Genomic DNA, 25,404 nt, shown 5'->3' on the forward strand with positions numbered 1-25,404 from the left:
CTACATTGCTTTTGTTTTGTCTTTGTTGCTATATGCATGTAAGACCTGGATTACTTATTGGAGATGAGAGAAAAAGCTGAAGTGATTTCAGTGATAATCTTCACCAATACTGGGTATCCGACTGCAAATGTATGCAAGTAATGTTGATATGCTCGAATGCAGTCTATCAACCAATATAGAGTCTCTAGTACTTCAGTACTGATTACAATGGTGTGATCATATGGTCAGGATGGAAGATGGTCATATCTAAGCAATTTCTGTATGGTGAATTAGCCTAGGGTAAAAGACCCTTGCACAAACCAAAACTAAGGTATAAGAGCTGCATCAAGAATACACTGGAGGAGGCCAAAATCTTTGAAAATGGATGGGTGAACCTTGCTCCAGATCGTTCACCTTGAAGGAAAGCAATGCATGAAGGGAGGTGAGGATTCAAAGAAAATCACATCAAACATGAACAGTTTAAGAGAGATGTTGTGAGGGTCTTAATGTAATTTTAGTTGAGTATGTTGGCACATAGCATAATTTAATAGATGCCAAGAGTGAGAGTATCTGTCTAAATAACGTAGGCCTTAGAAGTCATCAGAGAAGCCACACACACATAGGAAAGTTATTAAGTATGTACTTGCAACATCTCTACTTGCAGGGAGTGTGGAGAAAAAATATGCATCAGGAGGCGGACTGAAACATCATATGAAGGTTCATTATTGCAACACTGACTGCAAGAGGCACCCATAATTGTTACATCTGTACAAAAGAGTGCAAGTCGTTAGCAGAACTGAAAATTCACATCTGTGCTGCTCATGTTTAAGAGAATAATCAAGCAATGACATTAATTTAAACTGAGTTGTAGTCACTGAAGTTCCAGGTTAATTTAGGAGAGAATACAATCAGAGATGGGAAATAGAGGCTTTTAGAAAGACTAACAGTAAAGAACGATTTCCAGTAAAGGTGATGGGGGTAGGATTGGTTGGGTGCATCATGACTGGAGAAAACAATTGCTCAAGAAAACAATTGCTAAACATGGATTAGAGTAAGAAAAGAGAAAGAAGAAAAAATAGCATGGCACAAATGGCAAATTGAAGACATTAAAATATAAATAAGGCAGCACAGGGGCAATGAATGAATGTGACAAAATTAAAGAGAGAGGTAAAAACAGAATCTGATGCTTATCTTAGCATGATTTTCATTTATTGTACAAGGAGTCTGAAAGTACCTTCTTGTCCTGACGTTGCATAAAATTTGTAAATGAGTGCTGCCATCATACAAGCAACGTCATTCATTTCCAGTCTTCTATGGAAACATCTCTAGTCATGAGGAAATATTACCTTGCTTGGAAACAGATGTGGGTTGGCTAGGAAAGGTATCCAGTCATAGAAAATCTGCTTCAATGAATTCCATTTCACCCATGCAAGCAGACGTTAAAATGATGATGATAACACACACACACACACACACACACACACACACACACACACACACACACACACACACACACACACACACACACACACACACACATACACACACACGCACATCATTATCATCATAGTTTAACGTCTATGTTCCATGCTGGCATGGTATATATATATATATATAATCAAAATAAGCAACAAGGATATCCAAAGGTAATGCAGTACGATCGTTTCATGCGACTCCATTTAATTAAACAATGCAAGTATTACAACAGTTCTAATCTTTTCAATTTAACTAAATTCTATATTTTTATGCAGCTGAAGATTGCTCTACATTTTAAAACTGATGTAATATTTGCATTGTTCAATTAAATGGAGTCACAGGAAACGATCATACTGCATTACCTTTGGATATCCTTGTTGCTTATTTTGATTATAATCACTCCATTTTGAATTATATGGATAATACCATACCAAATTCTGGTGCCTTTAACTTAAGTACCATATTCATCTGAATCTCTCTCTATATATATATATAAAACAGTTACAGAAATCTATTGCAGGTTTCTGCCTGGTCGGCTCCTGTCAAATCGTCTCACCCATGCCAGCATGGAAGGCAGACATTAAATAATGATGATGATGATATACTTCGGATATATGTTACACTGATGATATATATATATAGGCAAGTCAAATGTTAAATTTTGTTTTCGGATATAATTATTTTCATCATGCAAGGCTAGTAATAGAAGAGACAATTAAGCTGACTGTGTGGGAGGTGGTACATACACACACTCATACATTCAGAAACACACACACTCACGCACACACACACACACACACACACACACACACACACACACACACACACACACACACACACACACACATACGCAAACACACACACACACACACGCACACACACACACACACACAAACACACACACACGCACACGCGCGCACACACACACACACACACACACACAGCTGATGGATGAGGTATTGTGGACGCCAAAGGAGAGGTAAGTTGAATCTAAACAAAGAATTGCAGAAAAGAGTGACAATCAATTGATGAATGAGGTATTTACTGATCAAATTTTGGCATCTTTATTTCATCTGAACATATTTAACTGTTATTTTTCTATTAATAATCAATACATTTTATGTATTATTTCAATGACATATTTTCACTTTGCCAACTTAAGACAGTGAATTATAAAGAAGGCAGACAGGAAAACACAGCAAAAGTAGTTAAGACAACCAATTCAGATTCATAGCATCTTTGAGAGACCTAGCTGAGATCATTAACAAAAGTTTTCACTGCATTACTGAATGCCAATTGCTAAAAACATATCTCACTCATCTTAGTTTAGAGATTTTTATCTGGTCTGATAGGGAGGGAAAATCCTAGAGCTAAGAAACCTATTAAGCAACTAGCACGTGCATATGAGGAAACTGAAATTCTTGTTATGATTAGATCTGCTATGGTATTTTCTTTGATCTTTTGCTTGTTTCAGTCATGGCACACGGTCATACTGGAGCACTGTCTTGAAGGGTTTATATTGAAGAAATTGACATTAGTTACTTGTTTTAAAAGTTTGGTATTTATTCTAGTGGTTCCTTTTGCTGAATCTCAAATTTATGGGTACATTAACAAGCCAATACCAGTTGTCAAAGTGTGGGGCACAGGACAAACACAAAGACACACACACACACACACACACACATAATGAGGTTCCACATGTGTATGTATATATATGTGTGTGCATATATATATATATATATATGTAAAACTGAGAATGTGTGTGTGTGTGTGTGTGTGTGTGTGTGTGTGTGTCTGTCTGTCTGTTTATGTGTCTGTATGTGTGCATCACTAAAACTGGAGAACTACCCAACCAATTTCATTCAAATTTTATATATGCTTTACTTAGGGTCCATAGAGTGTCATGCCCTCCCCCCCACAAAGTTTCCACTTCTTGCCTAATGTGAGCCCAGAGAAATCTCTTATCTCTTACACCGTTTTGGTTGTTGGAAGCACTCCGTCGGTTACGACGACGGGGGTTCCGGTTGATCCAAATCAATGGAACAGCCTGCTCGTGAAATTAACGTGTAAGTGGCTGAGCACTCCACAGGCACGTGTACCCTTAACGTAGTTCTTGGGGATATTCAGCGTGACACAGAGACTAACAAGGCCGGCCCTTTGAAATACAGGTACAACAGAAACAGAAAGTAAGAGAGAGAGAGAGTTGTGGTGAAAGAGTACAGCAGGGATCACCACCATCCCCTGCCGGAGCCTCGTGAAGCTTTAGGTGTTTTCGCTCAATAAACACTCACAACGCCCGGTCTGAGAATCGAAACTGTGATCCTATGACCGCGAGTCCACTACCCTAACCACTGGGCCATTGCACCTCCACACTGTTTTGGTATTACGTGTCAAAAGTGAAACAATAACATCTCTATCGTAATGTGATATAATAGTTTCAGTATTATATGGTTTCAATTTCAATTACTTTCACTGTGTATATATATATACTAGTTCCATTTCTATTAGTTTCTTTATGTATTTATATACATTATATATATATATATATATATATATATATATATATATATATATAGGCGTGGGCGTAGCTGTGTGTTAAGAAACTTGCTTCCCAACCACATGGTTCCAGGTTGAGTCCCACTACATGGCACCTTGGGCAAGTGTCTTCTACTAGACCCTTGGGCCGACCAAAGCTATGTCAGTGGATTTGGTTCATGGAAACTGAAAGAAGTCTGTCATATATATATATATATATATTATATATATATATATATATTTATGTGTGTGTATTTGTATCTGTGTTTGTTCCCTTCCATCATTGCTTAGAAACTGATGTTCATGTGTTTACGTCCCCGTTATTGGTTCAGCAGAAGATATCAATAGAATAAGCATCAAGCTTACAAAGAATAAGTCCAGGGCTTGATTTCTTCAACTAAAAGGTGGTGCTCCAGTATAGCCACACTCAAATGACTGAAACAAGTAACAGAGTAAAAGAGTAATATATATATATATATATAATGTCATCAAACATTCTACATAGAAAATCTTTGCAAATGATTCCAAACTTCAGAAAGCCATAAACGGCATGGGAGACTAAACATGCCTTCAGTCAGATCTATTTGCTATTGTCCAATGGGTGGAAAAAAACAATATGCTTTTCCCTTGGGCGACTCCCTAGTGTCATCCAACAACACCAGAGACCGTGGAGTAATTGTTGATAACAATCTAAGCTGAAGTTCCCACGTAAACAGCAAGGTTGACTTGGCCTGCAGGATGTGCTCCTGGAATCTTAGAACTTTCCGGTCAAGAGATGCCTACACCATCATCCTTTCCTACTCTACTTTTGCCTGATCCCACCTTGAATACTGTTGCCCACTGTTTTTATATATTTTTGTTACAGTGAGTGATTTAAAATATAACTGATTTCAATGTATCCATCTTATCAAATATTAGAAAGAATTTTGGGGCAAGTCCGAGTGAAAAAAAAGAAAAACCAAATTGGGGGTTTAACAGTTTGTACCCATATTTTTTAGTTCTCAGTAAAATTTTGTTTTAGAGTCATTCTCTTATATATGTTTTGTCTATGTAGGTTTGAAGTGGGGTTCAAAAGTTCAAGTTTCAGGAATTCTATTGAAAAAAAAATATACAAAATGAGCTTTCACACACTTTCTGTTTATCAAATTCAATCTCAAGGCATTTGTCAATCTGAGGCTATAGCAGAAGTCATTTGCCCAAGGTGTTGAACTCAAAAAGTGTGACTGAACCTGAAAGTGAGCTGCTTAACCACAAAGCCATGCCTGTGTCCATGTTATTTCCTTTTGAACTTTGAAAAAGGCGTTTTTGATACTGAAATATCAGATCAATAATAGATATTGCTCTAAAAGAAAAAAAAAGTTACCATTTGGTCACCTTGTTTCATAAATGACTTTTCATAGAATAATTTTCTAAGTACAATATCTATTTTTTTTTATCTATAATGATGTGAAGTAAAGATTAAAGTACATTGTAATTGGATATGATGCCATTAATGACAGACTAATTAATTATCTACAATCTGTCATAAATAACTTATGTAACTGGTGCAGTAGAAATATTTAAAATTATTCAAAAGTTTTTAAAAAATTCTTAATGTCAACAACATGCATATATATACATACATACATACATACATACATACATACATACATACATACATACATACATACATTGAGTATGGCCATTGCACGAGGCTTAACTGTTATTGGGGATTTGATCGAATGTGACTTTTTAGTCCAGCTAAAGATCTACAATGTTTTGTACAGAATTGGCAGCTAAAACCTTTACCAGGAATAGTCGGCTGTAGTTGTAACTGGGCTTCATGTACTTTTGCATGTTGTTTAAGTCCTCCCACTGAATTACACTCCCTTCTACATACCTGACATATATGATTAGTATGGTGTGTAGCACTACCACCAATGGCCTGGTTGTCAATCATCTGTCTCGCTTTATGACTATGAAGATGACTCTTGAGTCCAGCTTTACTGAGACAGGGTCTTGCACAGACACTGCATGTCAGAATCATAAGAAGACCCTTACCATCTGGAAGTACAACAGTGATGCCCCTCCTAACATCCCTCCTTACTTTCTCATGCACAATTCAAGATTTCTCAAAAGTAGCTGTCCAATTGTGCACAATCCTTCTCCACTTGCTACAGTCAATAGCTATTCCCTCCCATGTGTCAGGAGAGATGTAAGCATCTCTTAAGGAAGCCTTCAGCAAGTCCTTATACTTCTTTTTTGGTTTATGTGGAGGTCGTTCTCCTTTAGCTAACTCTCCATAAAAGAGTTGTTTTGGCATCCTTGAATCCTTCATCCTGATCAGATGCCCACTCCATCTGAGCCTTTGCTTTAACACTAGAGCTTCTATTCTTTCACACCGAGAGTGTTCCAATATTTCAAGATCACTGGTGCGGTCCTTCCACTTAATGCCATAGATCCATCTGAGGCACATCTGATGGAAACGTTCCAGTTGTTTAAGGTGGTATTGATATGTGACCCACATGATGGCTGTCCACTCATGACCAAAATAGATTTCTTCAGAGTTGCATTTAAATCAATTTTAGTTGCTGGTTTGATAACAGGGACATTTTGTAGCTCCAATGAAGAAAATTCTAAATGGTATGTACATCAGAATGCTGTTCTAAATATCTCATGGTACCAACATATAACTAACTAAGTACTTTACTATGACATCCGATATAATACAGAGACAATACAAAAGCACTGGCTGACATTTATTGGTCAATGCTGGCATAACTAGGAGGAGCTAGTTGCCAAAATTTTTCTGTGGTAACCTTCTGATGGTAAATGGGGAAGAGACAGACCAGAAAAATCTACATCAATCAATTGTTAGAAGGCATTGGATGCCCTAGCTAAGGGTCCTAAAGATGCCATGAATAACAAAGAGGAATGGAAAAAGTGTGTGAAGAATGCAGAGAAGTTCTTGATCCACAACATATTATCATCATTACCATCATTTAATGCCCTTGTTCCATGCTGGCATGGACTGGACTAATATACACACATAATGCATACATACATAGACACATATACACACACACACACACACACACACATATATATATATATATATATTCATCATCATCATCATCACCATCATCCTTTAATGTCCATTTTCCATGCTGGCATGGGTTGGCAAGCTGGAGAGTTGCACCAGGTTCTAGTCTAATTTGGCTTGGTTTCTATGGCTGGATGACCTTCACAATGCCAATCACTTTACAGTGTGTGCTAAGTGCTTTTAACGTGGCACTGGCATGAGCACTTTTGTATGGCACCAGCATGAGTGCAGGGCTTTTGCAGGCCAATTGTCTTCATCAAGGAGAGCAGTCTTAACGCTTCTGTTGTTGAGGACAGGTTTTCTTGAGTACAGTAAGGCAACAGATATCTCGGTTCTTTGTCATCTCCTCCTTAAGGTTCAGTGTCCTGATGTCACCCTTCAGTACTTTGTCCCATGACTTCCTGGGTCTCCATCTTCTATGAGTTCCATCCACTTCAGTACTTCTTTTTGGAGCTGTTGACATCCATCTGTATCTCATGACCAAACCAGCAGTCTTCTCTCTTGCTTTCTGCATCTAATTCCTCTTATGTTTAACTTCTCTCTCAATACACCAGCACTCTGTTGCACATGTGTGTGTGTGTGTTTGTGTGTGTGTTTGTGTGTGTGTGTGCGTGTGTATGAGTGTGTGTGTGTGTGTGTGTGTGTGTGTGTGTACATATTTTTATACACAGACACAAAAATAAGTACATACAGTTATCCAATAGATATAATCAGAATTAAAATTGCTCTAATGCCTGCTTTCTTACACAGGCAGGGGTAGCACAGGTCTGCTGTTCATTCAAGGTGATGATGAGGATGATAACAATGATGATGATGAAGATATGAAGGTGGAGGATGATGATGGTGACAACGATGCTGCTGCTGCTGATAATGAGGATGATTGGTGAAGTGGTGGAGTGGAAGAGGAGGACGGACAAGTAAAGAGGAGAAGCAGTTACGGAACAGTTGGCACCAAACTGAGTGATGCATCAAGCAAATTATCTCCTGATAGGAAGTCAGTAGACAATGAAGTAATGAATCAATGAAGCACAGTGGAGAAGCAACAACAATGAGAACAACAAAAACAACAACAATAATAACAACAACAACAACAATATGAACATTTAATGAAGTGCTGAAAATTCATCAATAGTTGATTATGAATCAACAGTGTCAACTCTTGGAATCACATAGGCTAGACAGTAACCATCATGATTATAGTTTCATTATTTCTCTGTGTCTGCCAGTCTCTCTTTCTCTCTCTCTGCCTCTGCCCGTCACACTCTCTGTCTGTCTGTTTCTGTTTGTCTGTCTGTCTCATAAATTGTTGGGAACTTTATCAATAAAATCAAATATATTGATAGATCGTTTTGTTTTGGTTTTTGTTTTGGACAAACTGATTGATGTTGTTGTTTTGTTGTCATTACTGTCTCTGCTGCTGTTAAAACAATAATATTTCATTTTGGTTGCTGTTGCTGTTACTGTTGCTGTTTTTGTTAGTATCCTTATTGATATTTGATGTTGTTACTTACATTGGTTTTTGCTGCTCTTGTTGTTGCTGCTGCTGCTGATATTGCTCTTTCACACTAGATCAAAGATCAATTCTGATCGAGCAGACATATATGATCGCAGACTTTCCAATCATGACAAGCATGTCCATTGTTTTTCTAGATGTAGATTTAATCACTTTTATTGTTGCTGTGATGTGGGAATCTACAGCTTCTGTTTGCAGATTATTAACTCACATTAAAGCCTAAGATGAATAGTAGCTTCCAATGGGAGATGACTCAGACCATGTCAGCATGGAAAGCTAATGTAAAATGATGATGATGGTGTGGATGAAGACACATTTACAGTGCTAGTAAAGTGTTTCATTTAAGACCTTTGATCCCTAGGGATCACAGGCCATGAGTAATTTTTCTCCACTGTTCATGACTCTGGGTGTCATTAAGGTATGAACCTATCCATCTCCACATGTGTCTTAAAGGAAGGCTTTTATTTTTCTCAAGGCCTTGTTGGTTTTGAATTGTCATCAACACTTCTTTAACTTTGCTTTTTCTTGGTAGGGATGTTGACTCTATGCAAACCCATTTTTACTTCCAGGAAGAGGTGGCCCATATTAGTTCAGCTTCTATCCTTTGACCTGTCAAGCAAAGGAGACCCTACAAGGAGCTTGTGCCCTCCTGGCATACCTCTCAGGATCATTGAAGCTCACAAATCACTACATTGAAAAACAAAGACTGGACCTTGCAGTGAATGCTAGCAATCTCAAAAAGTTGGAGTTTTCAAGCATTGAAAACGACCAACTAACACACAGTTTGTAAATACAGGTAGAACATTTAAAAAAAATGCAAAACTTAAATTCATAAGTAACTCTTTATTGCTATTATTTTCTGAATTCTAGTGATGCAATGTACTTTTCTGTTACAGACCAGATCCTTATAAGAAGAACTCAAATAATTAAATAATGAAAGAGAATACACATACAGTTATACATTTATGCATTCATCCATATGTGCAACTGCATATGCACATGCACACATACACAATCATGTATGCATGCACATGTACAGTATGTGAGTATGAGTGTATATATATGTGTGTGTGTGTGTGTGTGTGCATGTGATCATCATCATTGTTTAACATCCGTTTTCCATGCTGGCATGGGTTGGACGGTTTGACTGAGGACTGGCAAGCCAGTAGGCTGCACCAGGCTCCAATCTGATCTGGCAGGTTTCTACAGCTGGATGCCCTTCCTAACACCAACCACTCCAAGAATGTAATGGCTGCTTTTTACATGCCAAAGGCATGGGAGCCAATCAGGTGGCACTGGCATTGACCACGTTCAGATGGTGCCTTTTACATACCACCAACACAGCAGCCAGTCGGGGGGCACTGATATCGACCATGTTTGGATGGTGCCTTTTACATGCCACTGGCATGGTGAGCCAGTCAGGTGGCACTGGCATTGACTCATGCTTCAATGGTGCTTATTACATGCTACCAGCATGGGTGCTAGTCAGGTGGCACTGGCATCAGCCATAACTACAATTTCCATTTTGATTTTGATTTTGATTTTACTTGACTCAATAGGTCTTCTCAAGTACAGCGTATTGCCCAGCAATTCAAGGGTACTTTTAAATGGGCTGGTTATGCAACACTGGTATCAGCCATGGCTGTGATCTCACTTTACTTGCCAGGTCTTCTCAACCACAGCATATCTTTAAAGGTCTTGGTCTCTTGTCGTTGCCTTTGTGAGGCCCAATGTTTGAAGGTCATGCTTCACCACCTCATCCCATGTCTTCCTGGGTCTCCCTCTTCCACGGATTCCTTCCACTGTTAGGGTGTGACATTTCTTCACACAGCTCTCCTCATCCATATGCAGCACATGACCAGTGCAGTCATCTCTCTTGCTCACATCTGATGCTTCTTATGTCCAACATTTCTCTCAAGACGCTTACACTCTGTTCTGTTTGCACACTGACATTATACATCCAGCAGATCATACTAGCTTCATTTATTTCAAGCCTGTGTATGTCCTCAACAGTCATGGTCGATGTTTCACTGTCGTGTAGCATGGCTGTTTGCACACAAGCATCATACAGTCTACTTTTCACTCTGAGTGAGAGGCCCTTTGTTACCAGCAGAGGTAGGAGCTTCCTAAACTTTGCCCAGGATATTCTTATTCTAGTGGCAACACTCTCAGAGCATTCAACCTCACTGCAGACTTGGTCACCTAGGTAGCAGAAGCTATCAACTACTTCTAGTTTCTCCCCCTGGTATGTAATGGAATCCATTTTCTGTACATTTTCAGTATTTATTGCTCCTGTGCATCTGCCACACACAAAACTATCTTCCTGGTTAACCTTCCTTTGATATTGCTGCACCTCCTATGTGACCATAGCTTACACTGGGTACATCTTATGGAGTTTCTACCTATGCCTTTTCTACAGATTGAGCAGGGCCATCTACCCGAAGGGGTCTGTGACTTGTCTGCCTTCCTACTTCAGTTTTTGCTAGATTGACTCTAAGGCTCTTCGATTCTAGACCTTGCTTCCATACTTGAATCTTCATCTCTAATACATACATATGTGTGTGTATGTGTTACTCTTTTACTCTTTTACTCGGTTCAGTCATTTGACTGCGGCCATGCTGGAGCACCACCTTTTAGTTGAGCAAATCGACCCCAGGACTTATTCTTTGGAAGCCTAGTACTTATTCTATTGGTCTCTTTTGCCAAACTGCCAAGTTATGGGGATGTAAACACACCACCATCGGTTGTCAAGCGTTGTTGGGGGGACAAACACAGATGCACAAACATACACACACATATATATATACCTTTATATATTTGCTAAATATTTATTGGCTAAACTGGTAAAATGACCATTCCTAAATACAACAACATATATATATATATGTATATATATATATATATATATATAGATATATATATATATATATATATATATATATATATATATATATATATATATATATATATATATATATATATATATATATATATATATACATACACACACACATATATACGACGGGCTTCTTTCAATTTCTATCTACCAAATCCACTCACAAGGCTTTGGTTGGCCCGAGGCTATAGTAGAAGACACTTGCCCAAGGTGCCATGCAGTGGAACTGAGCCCGGAACCATGTGGTTGGTAAGCAAGCTACTTACCTCACAGCCATTCCTGCTGTATAATTTTATATGTATGTATAGCATTGGATTTGATCCTATGTTTTGCCACATAGAAATCACAATTCAATCCTGTGCACAACCAAGATTTTATCCAATGAATGGCTATTATTCACATGATAGTTCGGTGGTAAGACTAGCACTTTCTATGAGTGAGGCTTACAAATACAGGCAAATTGAGCACCAAATATTCAGAGTGTCTTGGGTGAAGTTGGCACACACACACTCTCCTAAATAGCTGTTGTGCAACTGCATATTCAGTCCTGTGCAGCTGCATATTCAACCTGGAATGATCAAAGAAAAAGACACACCATATCACCTGAATATGTATTTGATATGTAAAACTTAGCTCAAATGTTGAGTTTCAAGCAAAAACTTTCTGTATGCGTCATATCACACTGTTTCATCTGGATGCTTCCATTAACTGTATTGCATGAACATCTTCCTATTAATGTAACAAATTATTTGCCAATACATAAAGAAGCCTTCCATGTTACATATTTATCAACATACACATACACACGTATGCATTCACATACATATATTTATAAATTTTTATGGTGTAATATAAAACTTAATGACATATTTTGGAGCATTTAGGACTCCATATATATTCTGTTTGTGTAATTGTACTTGTATCATTTAGTATGAATCCCAAGTTTGGGTATTTCACAGAGTATATGCAAGACATAAAACAAATCATGGAAGGTTGTTTGTAAGATATTTAGTTACATTATCTTACATATGTTTCTTTAACAAAAATCAATTGGTTTATATTCATAATGTAAATTAACATACAAATGTACATGTGTTTGTATGTATACATGTATGTATCTGTTAATATAGGCTGTAGTTTTGAAGAACAGTATATTAAATTCATATATATATATATAAATATATATATATAACTGTTTAAGTTTAGGTTTAGGGTTAGGGTTAGGGTGAGTATGTAAATGAGTAGTATAAGATGGGAATTCAAATATCATCATCATCATCATCATCGTTTAGTGGTTATCACAGAAAGCTCCTCTTATGAACTTGGCTAACAGTCCACATTGTGATCTAGTATAGAGAAGTGTAATGTAGAGTGTGCAGGCAACTGAAGTCCAGAAAATCCCATTGATGAAATTATTCCACGAGGGGTATGTAAAACATAATAATCAGGATGTATGAGAGGTGAAGATACATTTTTATTTAACCTTGTGACATCCTTAGAGTTACAGCTGTTTCACAACCTTCTTCGTGTAGTATCAATTTCAGTATGGAAGAAATTATGCTCGTATATTTGCATTAATATGCATGCTCGCCATTATACAATACAACTGTATATTCACAAATCAATGTAAGTAAAATGAAAATAGCTTAACAGATCACCAGAACATCATGGTCACATCAATGATTTAACTCTATATATGTGTGTATGTGTGTGCACTCACACACACATACATGCACACACACACACACACACACACACAAACACACACATACATACATACATATTTATACATACATACATCTTTATACATACACATACATATATATATATATCACGTGACCACATGAGCGACCAAGCTATCAGATGTTGCTACACATCGCTGGTCACAATGCGCTTTGCATTGTTTTAGCCTTCAGATGACGCCACTCCGCTGGCTAAGCGAGCAGGCCAACAGAAGAAAGATGAGAGAAAGTTGTGGCGAAAGAGTACAGCAGGGATCGCCACCATCCCCTGCAGGAGCCTCGTGTAGCTATAGGTGTTTTCGCTCAATAAACACTCACAATGCCCGGTCTGGGAATCGAAACCACGAACCTATGACCGCGAGTCAGCTGCCCTAACCACTGGGCCATTGCGCCTCCACACACACACATATATATGTGTATATTTGTGTGTGTATATTCAAACAACACATCTTCCACCTGTTACACCTGTTGCTTTGTGATTTTTACACTGTTCTCTCAAGAGTCAATTCAATCAAATCACTCATCCTACCTTGATGTATATTGATCTCAAGCTTGTTGTTTTATCTTCCAGCACCACTATCTGGCATTTGGCACCTTCTATAGATATTTTTTTACTTATTTTCTTTGTCTTTTTATCCATTCTTCCATTCATATATATATGTGTATGTGTAAATATATATATATGTCTACAAAGAAGCGGAATGAAATTAAATGGAAAGCAATATTTTTTCATGTGTCACTAAAGCTAATGCTAAAATACTTCCATCTGATTTAATGTTATTATGCAACAAAGTGTACATAACAATCTAGGTTGTTATAGCAGCTGATAATTTCACAAAGGCAATAATATATGACAATACACATACAATAATAATGCACAATGGTTTCTAATATTTTTAATAATAAGGAATTTTAACATAAAGAGTGAGTTGGCTTTGATTATAATTTCAAATCCTGCCAACATATTGACTGGCCTGAAGCCTAACATTCTGCTTCTTGATTTTTATTTTTTCATATGACTTAAAGAAGCAGAGGAAGTTGCCAAAATCCTTTATGGAGCTTCTGAGAGTGGTAAGAGGAAAGGAGCAAGTTATTCACAGAACAGAAAAGACCCAGAAAATATAGTGTCAGGGATCTTGTCCAATATACTAACTGTTCTGCTCATCCACTGCTCTGGATTTGTTCTTTTTTTATTAATACAAAGTTGACTTCAGCAAGATTTGAACTCAGGGTACAGAGAACAAGAACAAATATCAAAGGAAATTCTTTCTAATGCCTTAATGACTTAGCCAATTTGTTGCCTTGCCAACAATAAATCATTTTGTATTTTACTTGTTTCAGTCATTAGACTGTAACCAAGCTGGGGCACCATCTTGAAGGCTTTTAGTCAAACCGATTGACCACAGTACTTATTTTTAAGCTTGAGAATGTAAACAAACCAACATCGGTTGTTGAGCAGTGGAGTGGACAAACCCAGGCACTAAGATACACACACACACAGTGCAAAGGTTATGAAAAATACAACACAAAGACAAAATGAAAAATAAACATAGAGTTGGTATTATTAGTATGTCACTCAGGAAATAGGTGGGTGGTGGGTGGGGGGAAGGAAATGTCTTTAACATTTCAAGTATTCAACCTTTTCTGAAAGATAGAATAGACATGGAGAGAAAAGAACATAGAGAGAAAAATGGGGAAATTGAAATGCATGTGGCCAACAGATATGGTATAAAGAGGTTGCTTTACACATGAGTGGCAAGGTGGTGGTGGCTGGCAACTGTGAGCCTAGTATATATGTGCATGTGTATGTGGTTGCATAAAATAGATAAGTCTGTGTGTGTAAGTGTACATGTAATGGCAGTTTGTAGGTGTACACTGCTAAAACATGTTGGTGTGTACAGTGTTGAGTTTTTGTAAACAGGTTTGGTGTAGATGTGTGTGGGATTTTGAATTGGGAATTGTGGGGATGTGTGAGGTGGATAGTGTGTGTAAGTGTATGTGAAGTGGTAAAAATTGGGGTCAAATGAAAAGAGGTTGGTATTAAAACAGTTGGGGATTGAAGTCTGGAGAGGAAAAAATAATTCTTGCTCCAGATAATCTGAACATAGCTAGATATTGAAGGCAATGACCAGCCAAGTGGGAGTGGCAAAAAACTGGAGTGTCATTTCTGAGTTTTATGCCTTGCAAGTGTTTGGCAAAGCAGTCAATGAAGCATTGACCTGTTTGTCTTATATAAGAGGAGAGGCAAAACGAATTAAGAGATGCAGTAAATGAGATTACAGGAGATGCAGGTGAAGGAATTGGTGACAAGGAAGGAGTGGTGGTTGGTACCAGTGAGGTTAGTGGTGTTAGAGAGGAAGGAACAGGTGTGGCAGCATGTGCAAGCGCAAAGGAAAGAGCCAGTTTGAGTGCCTAGAGGGGGAAAGAGATATGGACTAGTAAGTCACCAAAGTTATAGTCACTTAAGTTTGAAGGAAGAAAGGGGTGGCTTAGGGAAGATGTGAGAACTAGTGGGATTAGATTGAAGTGTGCAGAAAACATGTAATATAGTGTGTTGAAGGTGAAGTGTAGAGGAATGGTAAGTGAGAGAAGGGAAAGTGTGTACAGGTGGGATAAACACAGGGAAAGAGGGCTGATGCATGGTTAAATGACTAAGTGCAAACAAGGCTGGCTTGGTTTACAGTGGGTGGGGGTAACCTTGAAGGGTAAAGTAGCAGGCTATGAGTTAGGAGTTTGTCTCAAAATCATGTTTGTCACTACAAAGCTGATGGAGATGGAGGAACTGAGAGCAGGTGTGGAGAGTCTGGTGTAAATGGATGAGAAGAGGTGAAGTTGAAGTAGTTGTTGGAGTCCATAGGCTTGTAGAGGATACATGTGTGTGTATGTGTATATGTGTGTGTGTATGTATATATGTATATATGTGTATATATATATGTATCATCATCATCATCATCATCATCATCATCATCATCGTTTAACGTCCGTTTTCCGCGCTAGCACGGGTTGGACGGTTTGACCGGGGTCTGGGAAGCCAGGGGCTGCACCAGGCTCCAGTCTGATCTGGCAGAGTTTCTACAGCTGGATGCCCTTCCTAACGCCAACCACTCTGCGAGTGTAGTGGGTGCTTTTTACATGCCATCTGCACAGGTGCCAGAGGGGTCCGGCATCGGCCACGATCGGTTGGAGCTTTTAACATGGCATGTGTATGTATATATATAAATATGAAGCACCACCTGATATCTATCTATCTATCTTTATATATATATATATATACATATATAAACAATGGTCTTCCACACAGTTTCCATCTATGAAATTCACAAGGCATTGTTCAGCTTGAGGTTATAGAAGTAGACACATGCACAAAGTGCCACATAACAGGACTGAACAGTGATATTTTTTACATAAGTTTAATACCACAAATCATTAGGGCATGATGTAATTGACTAAACTAACTTCAGTATCATCATCATCATCATCGTTTAACGTCCGCTTTCCATGCTAGCATGGGTTGGACTATATATCAATTATTTAATACAAAACATGATTTACACACCGAGAATCACAACACAAGCTTTCTTATCACATTTTTCATCAGAAATTTTCTTTGAATTGTGCTAAAACTGATTTTGATGTTTCAAAATTTTTTCTAAACAATCCTAGATTTCCAAAGCACACCCATTTTATCAAAGTCATTTGAGAAATAAGGAAATGATTTGATATAAGTTAGAAATAATAGTAATAATTCTCACATAAACTCAATAATACCCCAAAAATCCAGTAACAATACAATAGTAACAACATATAATAACACAATACAGTAATTCTTTATCATGATACACCAGTATTGCAGATGTAATTATACAATTACTTTGAAGTTCAGATATATTCATACATGCACAATATTACTTTTAATACTAGATAAAGGTATTCATATAGCTGGCTCTATTGTAAGAAACTGTTGTCTGATTCTCCATAGAATACATTATTTAAATAAAGAACGATGTAATATACTACATAATTTACTACAATAAAAGTTTTATTCAGTTAAATACTGTATAATTGCAGCAGATTACCAAGTGGTATAATGATAATTATGATATAATGGATGTATATGGGATACAAAGGAAGTATGGGAATGACATGCAACATTTTCTTTGGTTGTCAGTGATTTACTTTGCCCCTGCATATCTCCATCTAATGTTTGAGGAGTACTTTCCCTTGCTTCATCTGAGAGTAATTTTCATTAGCTCTAATGAGTTTTCTTCTCATTACAGTTATAAATTCCATAGGTTAAAAATTACTATTGTTAAATATGGTAGCCTGGGAAATTTTCCTTTGTCTTCATGGAGTATATTATGGATAAAGTTTTCCCTGTGGAACTTCCTTGTCTCCAGCCTACTGATTGTAATTGAAAATCACAGATAAGAGGATTATGATGCAATAGCTCAATCAAAAAGTGAACTTACATAATAAACTTCACTTGGTGACAGCTTGCTATTTATTACCCTAAGCACTTTGTAAAATAAAAGCTGCTACAAATCTGATACAAACCTGTAAAAGATTATGCATTTACAATACAAGTCAATGTGGTACAAAATAATAATGTTAGATCTCAACTAAGCATGTGGCTGGTTGTGATTACATACCATTCATAAGACTCAGTAAGGTCAAAATGTGTCTGGCCTTCTTCTTAGCTGCTGCTGAGACAATTTTTCATCTCCCTCCAATAAGCTGTGTTTTTAAACACAGCACATCTATAAGACATGTTATGTCCTGAGAAATGCCATCATAAACTGTCTTTCAATTACGTATTTACATTAAATATAACACATAGATGCCTCTATTTACGTTGTAGTGTTTTAATAAAGTACATGATACTATATATTATATTCAATATAATAATATAAAATAATAGCAAATACAATATAGTGAAGTATAACATTATTTCAATAAAATATAATATAGAATATATTTTAAAAAAAACAAACAAAAAACAATAGAATAAAAGATTTATTTTATGGAATATTGCAAGAAGATAATATTTCAAAATTAAACAGTTCTATGATTTTACATTTGCAGACATATTGTGAGGATGCCTATTCTTAAAATAACAGCATATCATTTTAAAACAGACATCATCACAACAAAGAAACCAAAAATGTGCAGATAAAATAAGGATGGCAAAAAGAAATGCATGAATGAATAAATAAATATAAAAGATGAATTTAGCAATCACATTATGGATTGCAAGGGGGAAAAAATAATATAAAAACATTTAATGAAAGCTCAAGATCACAATATATGGCAAATCAGTGGTATGAAATACAGTTGATAGACATGGAGAATTAGGAGAACATCAAATTTAAAGCTAAACAATGTTTAGTTTCAGTCTTCTATGTTCTGAGTTCATAATCTCATTGGAGGGTTATTTTGTCTTCTATTCTTCTGTAGTCATCATCATCATTTCCACACCCATTTTGCCATACTGGCATGAACTGGATGGGTTTCATCCACAGCCCTTCATCATATGGAACATATGGCCACAAAGGAAACTGGGCCAACTCTGCTTTTGTGTTCATCATATTCATTTTGCCCTGGCTTTTATGAATAGATACTTTAGCACCACCAACTATAATTGCCAGTCCTACCATGCCACCAGCATTAGAGAGGTTGTCTGTTGCTGGCTAAAGAATCAGCCTCTGTTTTGTATTAGTTCTCATTTAGAATTGCTGCCCTCCTAGATACGTAGGTTGCCTGTATTGCAACTTGTGATGTCTATGCCTCTACCAAATATTAGTAATATACTGGATAAAAATTTATACCTTGACCAAATAAGTTCTTATTGCTTGTTTCGTTACTGGTGAACTGAGTTTGCAACATAGATTCAATTCAGTACAGAGCCAATTCAATTTATTAACCCTCTAAATCATATGAAAAAGTAGGCATATCAGGTGCAGACATGGTTGTGTGGTTACGAAACTTGCCTTGCAATCACATGGTTTTGGGTTCAGTTCTACTGCATGGCACCTTGAGCAAGTATCTTATACTATCTCCCACAAGCCAATGAATGCCTTGTGAGTCAATTTGGTAGAAAGAAACTATGTGGAAGCCCGTTGTATATATATATTTGTGTGTATGTGTGGTGTGTGAAGATGCATGGCTTCGTAGTTAGGGTTGTTGCACTCACAGTATTGTGGTTTCAATTCTCTGACTGGGTAATGTGTTGAGTTCTTGAGCAAAACACTTTGTAATCACATTGCTCTGCAATCATTTTGACATCTGCCAAAAGGCATGCTTGAGCACCTGTACAGACATTGTCAGTTTGATGGAGGGTATGAGGTTAGGTGAACACGACCATTTGACCACTATAAACAAATCATGAATGTTTTTTTTCAAGAAGAAATTGCAGAGAAACCTCATCTGCCATCTAACAATGAAAGAGTCCACAATATATATATATATGTATATATATATGTATGTATATATATATATATATATAGATATATATATATATATATGTATATATATATATGTATGTATGTATGTATGTATGTATGTAGTATGTATGTATGTATGTATGTATATGTATGTATGTATGTATGTATGTATGCATGTATGTGTATATGCATGTGTCTTTTGTGCTTGTGTTTTATCCGCCAGTGCTTGCCAACTAGTGTATATATATATATATATATATATGTATATATATATATAGTTTACTAATCCATTAAGATAAGATCAACTAAAGAAGTAATTGATCCAGTGACAAATAAATATCATTTAATGTACACCATATGAAGATAAGAACTACTAATAGTTTCTTGCTGTGAAGATATGTGGCTAGGCACGTTTTAATAACTCTGGCTCTGAGCATTGCTTGGAGCCTGAAGTTAGCTTGGAGACACAAGGAGTATTATAAAAACCTACCTAGACACATGTCTTCACAGCAAGAAACTGCTACAAGTAGTGTGTGTGTGTGTATACAATTGCAGTGTGGAAGGTGTTTATAAGCCATTTAAAAACACACAAAAACTGTTAGATTCACTTAAACATTTAAATTTAATTTGTCAAAACATTTTCTTCAGTTTGACAAGTTAAATTTATATGTTGAAGAGAATCTAATGGTTTTTGTGTGTTTTTAAATGGCTTATAAGCACCTACCATGCTGCAATTGTTTTTGTTTCAGCACACGATCTCAGATCAGGTCACTTGCTGGGCAAGTACATCTCCGTAATAAATATATATATATTCTACTTATTATACAACATTACTCTTTTATGTATACTTTTTTATGTACATTCCTTTATGTACATTGACTTGTTCTGCTTTTTTATGTTTAACCCTACAGTCTCTTATGTGGTGGTTTAATAAAGTATGTGATTGAGTATTATCTGGTAATTGATATTTGATTTAGATATATTTCTCCATTTTCTTATCTTGTATTAGAAATTTGTGGTAAACCATTTTACCTTTGCCCATATAATACAGTAAATGAATTGATTGCATCACAATCATTAACATTTATGTATTAACTTTGTTGGGTACTTCACTAGCAGTATATTGGATAAATGTTATCCCATGGAGGGTTGCATTTACAACCCCTATCTCAATTTGTATATATATATATATATATATATATATATATATCAAGCCTAGCCAGGCTCATGGGTCCAGTATCCTGCTTTCTATGGTGCATGTTTTCCCCCCAGCTGGACGGGACACCAGTCCATCGCAGCGTTACTCAAGAAACAAGAAGAAAGAGTGAGAGAAAGTTGGGGCAAAAGAGTACAGCAGGGGTCACCACCACCTCCTGCTGGATCCTCGTGGAGCTTTAGGTGTTTTCATTCGATAAACACACACAATACCCGGTCTGGGAATCGAAACTGCAATCCTCCGACCGCGAGTCCACTGCCCTAATCACTGGGCCATTTCGCCTCCACACACACACACACACACACATATATATAGATACATGCATATACACACATACATATATACATATACACATATATATACATATATATACATATATATACATATACATACATACATATATACATACAGATATATACATACACACACACATATAAATATATATATACATATACGTATACATGAAGGGCCACCACACAGTCTCTACGATATTCACTCCAAATCGATAAAATTTACTGACATGGCATTGGTCAGCCCATGGCTATAGTTGAAGGCACTACCTAAGATGCTTTGCAATGAGATAGAACCCAAAATGACATGGCTACAAATTGAGCTTCTTTTCCACATAGCACATTTTTGGTGAATTCAAATTTAATATTTAATCAATTTTCAGTCAATTTTTCAGGTTTTGAGAGACTAAATTTGATCATGAAGTAGTGAGATACAGCTACTTAAAGTTATATTTCATCAATTAATGTTGTTTATGAATAAAAACTACTTTAAAAATTTTTGTAAATTAATAATGGGAATAAATGATTGAAATCTTATGAAAAACAATTTATCATTTAAAATCTAATTATTCATTGTTTAGTACTGTAATTAGTTTTCAATATCAGGAAAGTAATTGTGTTTCTACATAAATCTCATTAATATATCATAGTCATAGTTTTAATCTGGTATAGTGTGTATATGTGTATACATTAAACGCTAAGGTAACATAGTCTACACTCATATACACACATACACATGCATATATATACAAATACACACACACACACACACACACACACATGAATTACTTGCTCCATCATTTCCTGTCAATATTTATATTGACAAGAAATATCCACAGATATTTATAGATTTTCAGATATTTCTTCAGTAAAAGCATTCCTTTCCATTCTATAATTGTATCCGATAGCTGTTACCTGTGGACAGGCTTAATGAAGCAAGCTCCAAGGTAAAAAAACCCAAATGGAACTGATATATATGTATGTATGTATGTATGTATGTATGTATGTATGTATGTATGTATGTATGAATGTATGTATTTATACATACATATACATATGCATGTAAATATCTAAATATATGCTAATAATTTATACAGATATTTAGATGTGATTTCTTTAGAAATCATACAAAGCTCATTTTATAAAAGTCAATTGTTTGATCATTAGTATTTTGCTAGTAAAATTATTATATGGATTCTTCCATCTTCTGTGAATTTTCAGTTCATATCTCATCATAAACATTAAATCATCTATTATATAAAATCCGTTCTGTCTCTGTGTGCGTATGTGTCTTCTAGGATCTCAGGCATCCTCCATCCGATTGCACTCAAATTTGATATGTAGATACTGATGGTATCAGGGCGTGTATAAGTCTTGAAAAAATTACAAAAATTGATTCTAGGTGAGGCTTATGGGACGGTTGGACAAGTTGTTTTGAGAAAATTTGGTTTAAATGTTTGACAACTCAGCACCATCCATTGGACGTGGGGGGGGGGCGTTTTGCTCATATTTTTATATAATGTCAGCTATAACAAAATATAGACAATAAAAAATGGTTTAGAACTCATATGAATTTTCCACAATTCATGGGGTGTTTTGAATTTTCAGTTATGTCTAAACTATTATTGTAAGGGAAAAAAAATGAATAACAAAAAATTATAGTATTAAGAATAAATCAAAAATAAAAGAAAGAGGTAATAAACTGATTCTTACCTGATTAGAAGAGATTATATCGAAAGAAAAAAATTTCTCCTTGGAAATATTTTCATCCAATAAATCTTGTTTAACAATAACATCTCCAATCAAATCATGCCTGGAAAATCTGTCAAAGTCATAGAGGCTAAACTGTACACTTCGACTGTTGAGTTCCTGACATGACACATTGAACATGAAGGTTTCGTTAAATTCAGGATTCAGTGTTTTGCGGTGCACCTTAGTTTGAAATTTGGTTTTCCGATCAGGCAGCAAGTAGACTTTTACATAAGGATCACTTGTGCCCGAGAAATCTTTAGCTGGGAGATTGGTTGCATTTATAATTGTTACAAACAAATGTTCATTTTGCATATCATACCTAAGACTGAAATATAGTTTACCACATGATTGTTCTAGTTTTGTTTCATCTATAAGTGTTTGTTTGTAAAGTTCTGGTTTAATTTTGCCAATGGATGGCTGACTTTTTTGAGACAAGCTTTGCACAGAAAATTCCACATTAGATAGGTCAAGTTTGTGAGACAAACTTCGCTCAAATGTTAGGTGTCTCTCAGAAACAGTTGGCAAAGTTGATTGGCGAAAAGCTTGCAAACTTCTCTTCACAGTGTTTCGAATCCCTTCTTTGCCATCGCATTCGTTTACAAGGTTAGGACTACTCTGACTAATTGATAAATTTGCTCTTTCTTCTTTCAGAGCTTCAGCTTCATGATATAAATGATGGTTTGTTCCTATTCTACAAAACCGGCGATATATTAAGAATCCAATTGAAAGGAGCACAAAGGCAACTACACAAGCAATTCCAATAATTTCTCCAATAGGGAGCGCTGTAAAGGAAAATAAAATAACATTTATTGGCATTGATCACACATGCACAGACTTTAATGGAGAGAGTGTAGCATGAAGATAAAAACAAAGTGATTTGTAAAAATGAATACATAAATATATATATTATCACACTCATCATCATCATAATAATAATTATAATTACTGTCATCCTGACCATTACTAATACAGCCATCATCAGCATACTTGTTCTGACACCAGTATTCCCATGTTGACAAGTTGGATTGGATCTTTCAGCATTACAAATGTGAGACTTATTGCATGAAATGTCAATCTAACCCTTTGTTAACAAGTCAGGTTGAGTTTCTCATTACTGCTGACAATTTCCATCATGAAATCATTGCATTTCAAGCCGAATCATGTAATATATATTTACATTACATAACACATACCATTGCAGTTGGCTATCCTGCTAATATTGGTCAATGCTGTCAATACCTAACACAATCATATTCAATTTGTCACATATGTTTATACTATACATTCAAAAGGTCCATTTTTAATTACTTTTTTATCTGCAACATTTCTCCCCACAATTTCTTATCCTACATCATCACATCACATGTCATGTACTTATGTTATATTGTGCATCATTCTAATGGAGAGAAAAATATTATGTTGCAAACTGACACAATAGTTTTGAATTTCACAATTACTTTCAACCCCTAACCATATTTCTGTCAAATGATCTCTCTCCAAAATGAAATATTTCTTCTAAAAAGAATTATCTGAGCCTGAGCCAATGAGATAACCACTACAGAGTTGTTTGACCGGCTAATTCTCCCTTATATCAGGCACCAAAGACAAATTATAATTCTAGATGCCCTAAAAAGATAGGCAAGCTGGCAAAATCTTAAGCACACCAGTCAGAATGCTTAACAGCATTTCATCCATCTTTATGTCCTGAGTTCAAATTCTGCTGAGGTTGACTTTACCATTCGTCTTTTCAGAGTCAATAAAATAAATACCAGTTGTGCACTGGAGTTGATGTAATCGACTTATCCCCTTTCCCACTCTTGTTGGCCTTGTACAAAATTTGAAATCAATATTACTGGTGATGCCACTAAGAACTAAATTTTTGGATTTGTTTGTATCCTATTATTGATTTAATGCTAGTTACTTCTACTTGTACGGCTGGCCTGAATACTTGCAACAGATCGGACTTTACTAAAGGCACTGAAGGTGTCAGGTGGTGGTGTCAAATAGGGAGATGGATGAAGTTTAAATCTACCACACCAATAGACCATGGTAGGATTTGAACTTGTAACCAAACACATCGGAACAAACACTACAAGGGACTGATCCAAAGTTCTTACAGTTCCACCAATTCATTCATCTGGATTGATTCTTCCTTATTGATTCTGGAAGGATGAAAGGCAAAGTTGTCCTTAATGGAATTTAAACTGAAAGGGTGGAGTCAGAACAAACGCAGCAATACATTTTAGCTGGAGCTCTCAAATTTGTTGATAAATAGTTATATTAATTAGAGAAAATGACAAATGTTTGTTTCTTCAGGAATTAAGGGTTAAATACTGGAAGTTTAAAGACTAACTCAGTTGCAATGCTAATATATCATATTTCATGATACCCTAGACTGTCTCTACTTTATTTCTTTCTTCTTTCTTGATTTATACAAAAATTATTGCTGTTGTAAAGCAGCACACTGTGAAGCTAAATTCTGA

General features: G+C 36.1%; 1 protein-coding gene across 2 annotated transcripts in view; it reads right to left on the reverse strand.

Annotated features, from left to right (window-relative positions):
- Window positions 1-25,404, reverse strand: part of LOC115209719 (synaptotagmin-9-like) — a 278,879-nt gene that overhangs the window by 37,665 nt on the left and 215,810 nt on the right. For both annotated transcript variants that reach the window (XM_036501443.1, XM_029778215.2), the window contains exon 2: window positions 22,883-23,703. In XM_036501443.1, coding sequence (XP_036357336.1) covers window positions 22,883-23,703 — 821 coding nt within the window. The remainder of the gene's footprint in view (window positions 1-22,882; window positions 23,704-25,404) is intronic.

The sequence above is a fragment of the Octopus sinensis genome, linkage group LG3 (genome assembly GCF_006345805.1).
Source record: "Octopus sinensis linkage group LG3, ASM634580v1, whole genome shotgun sequence".
NCBI classification, from domain to species: Eukaryota; Metazoa; Mollusca; class Cephalopoda; order Octopoda; family Octopodidae; genus Octopus; species Octopus sinensis.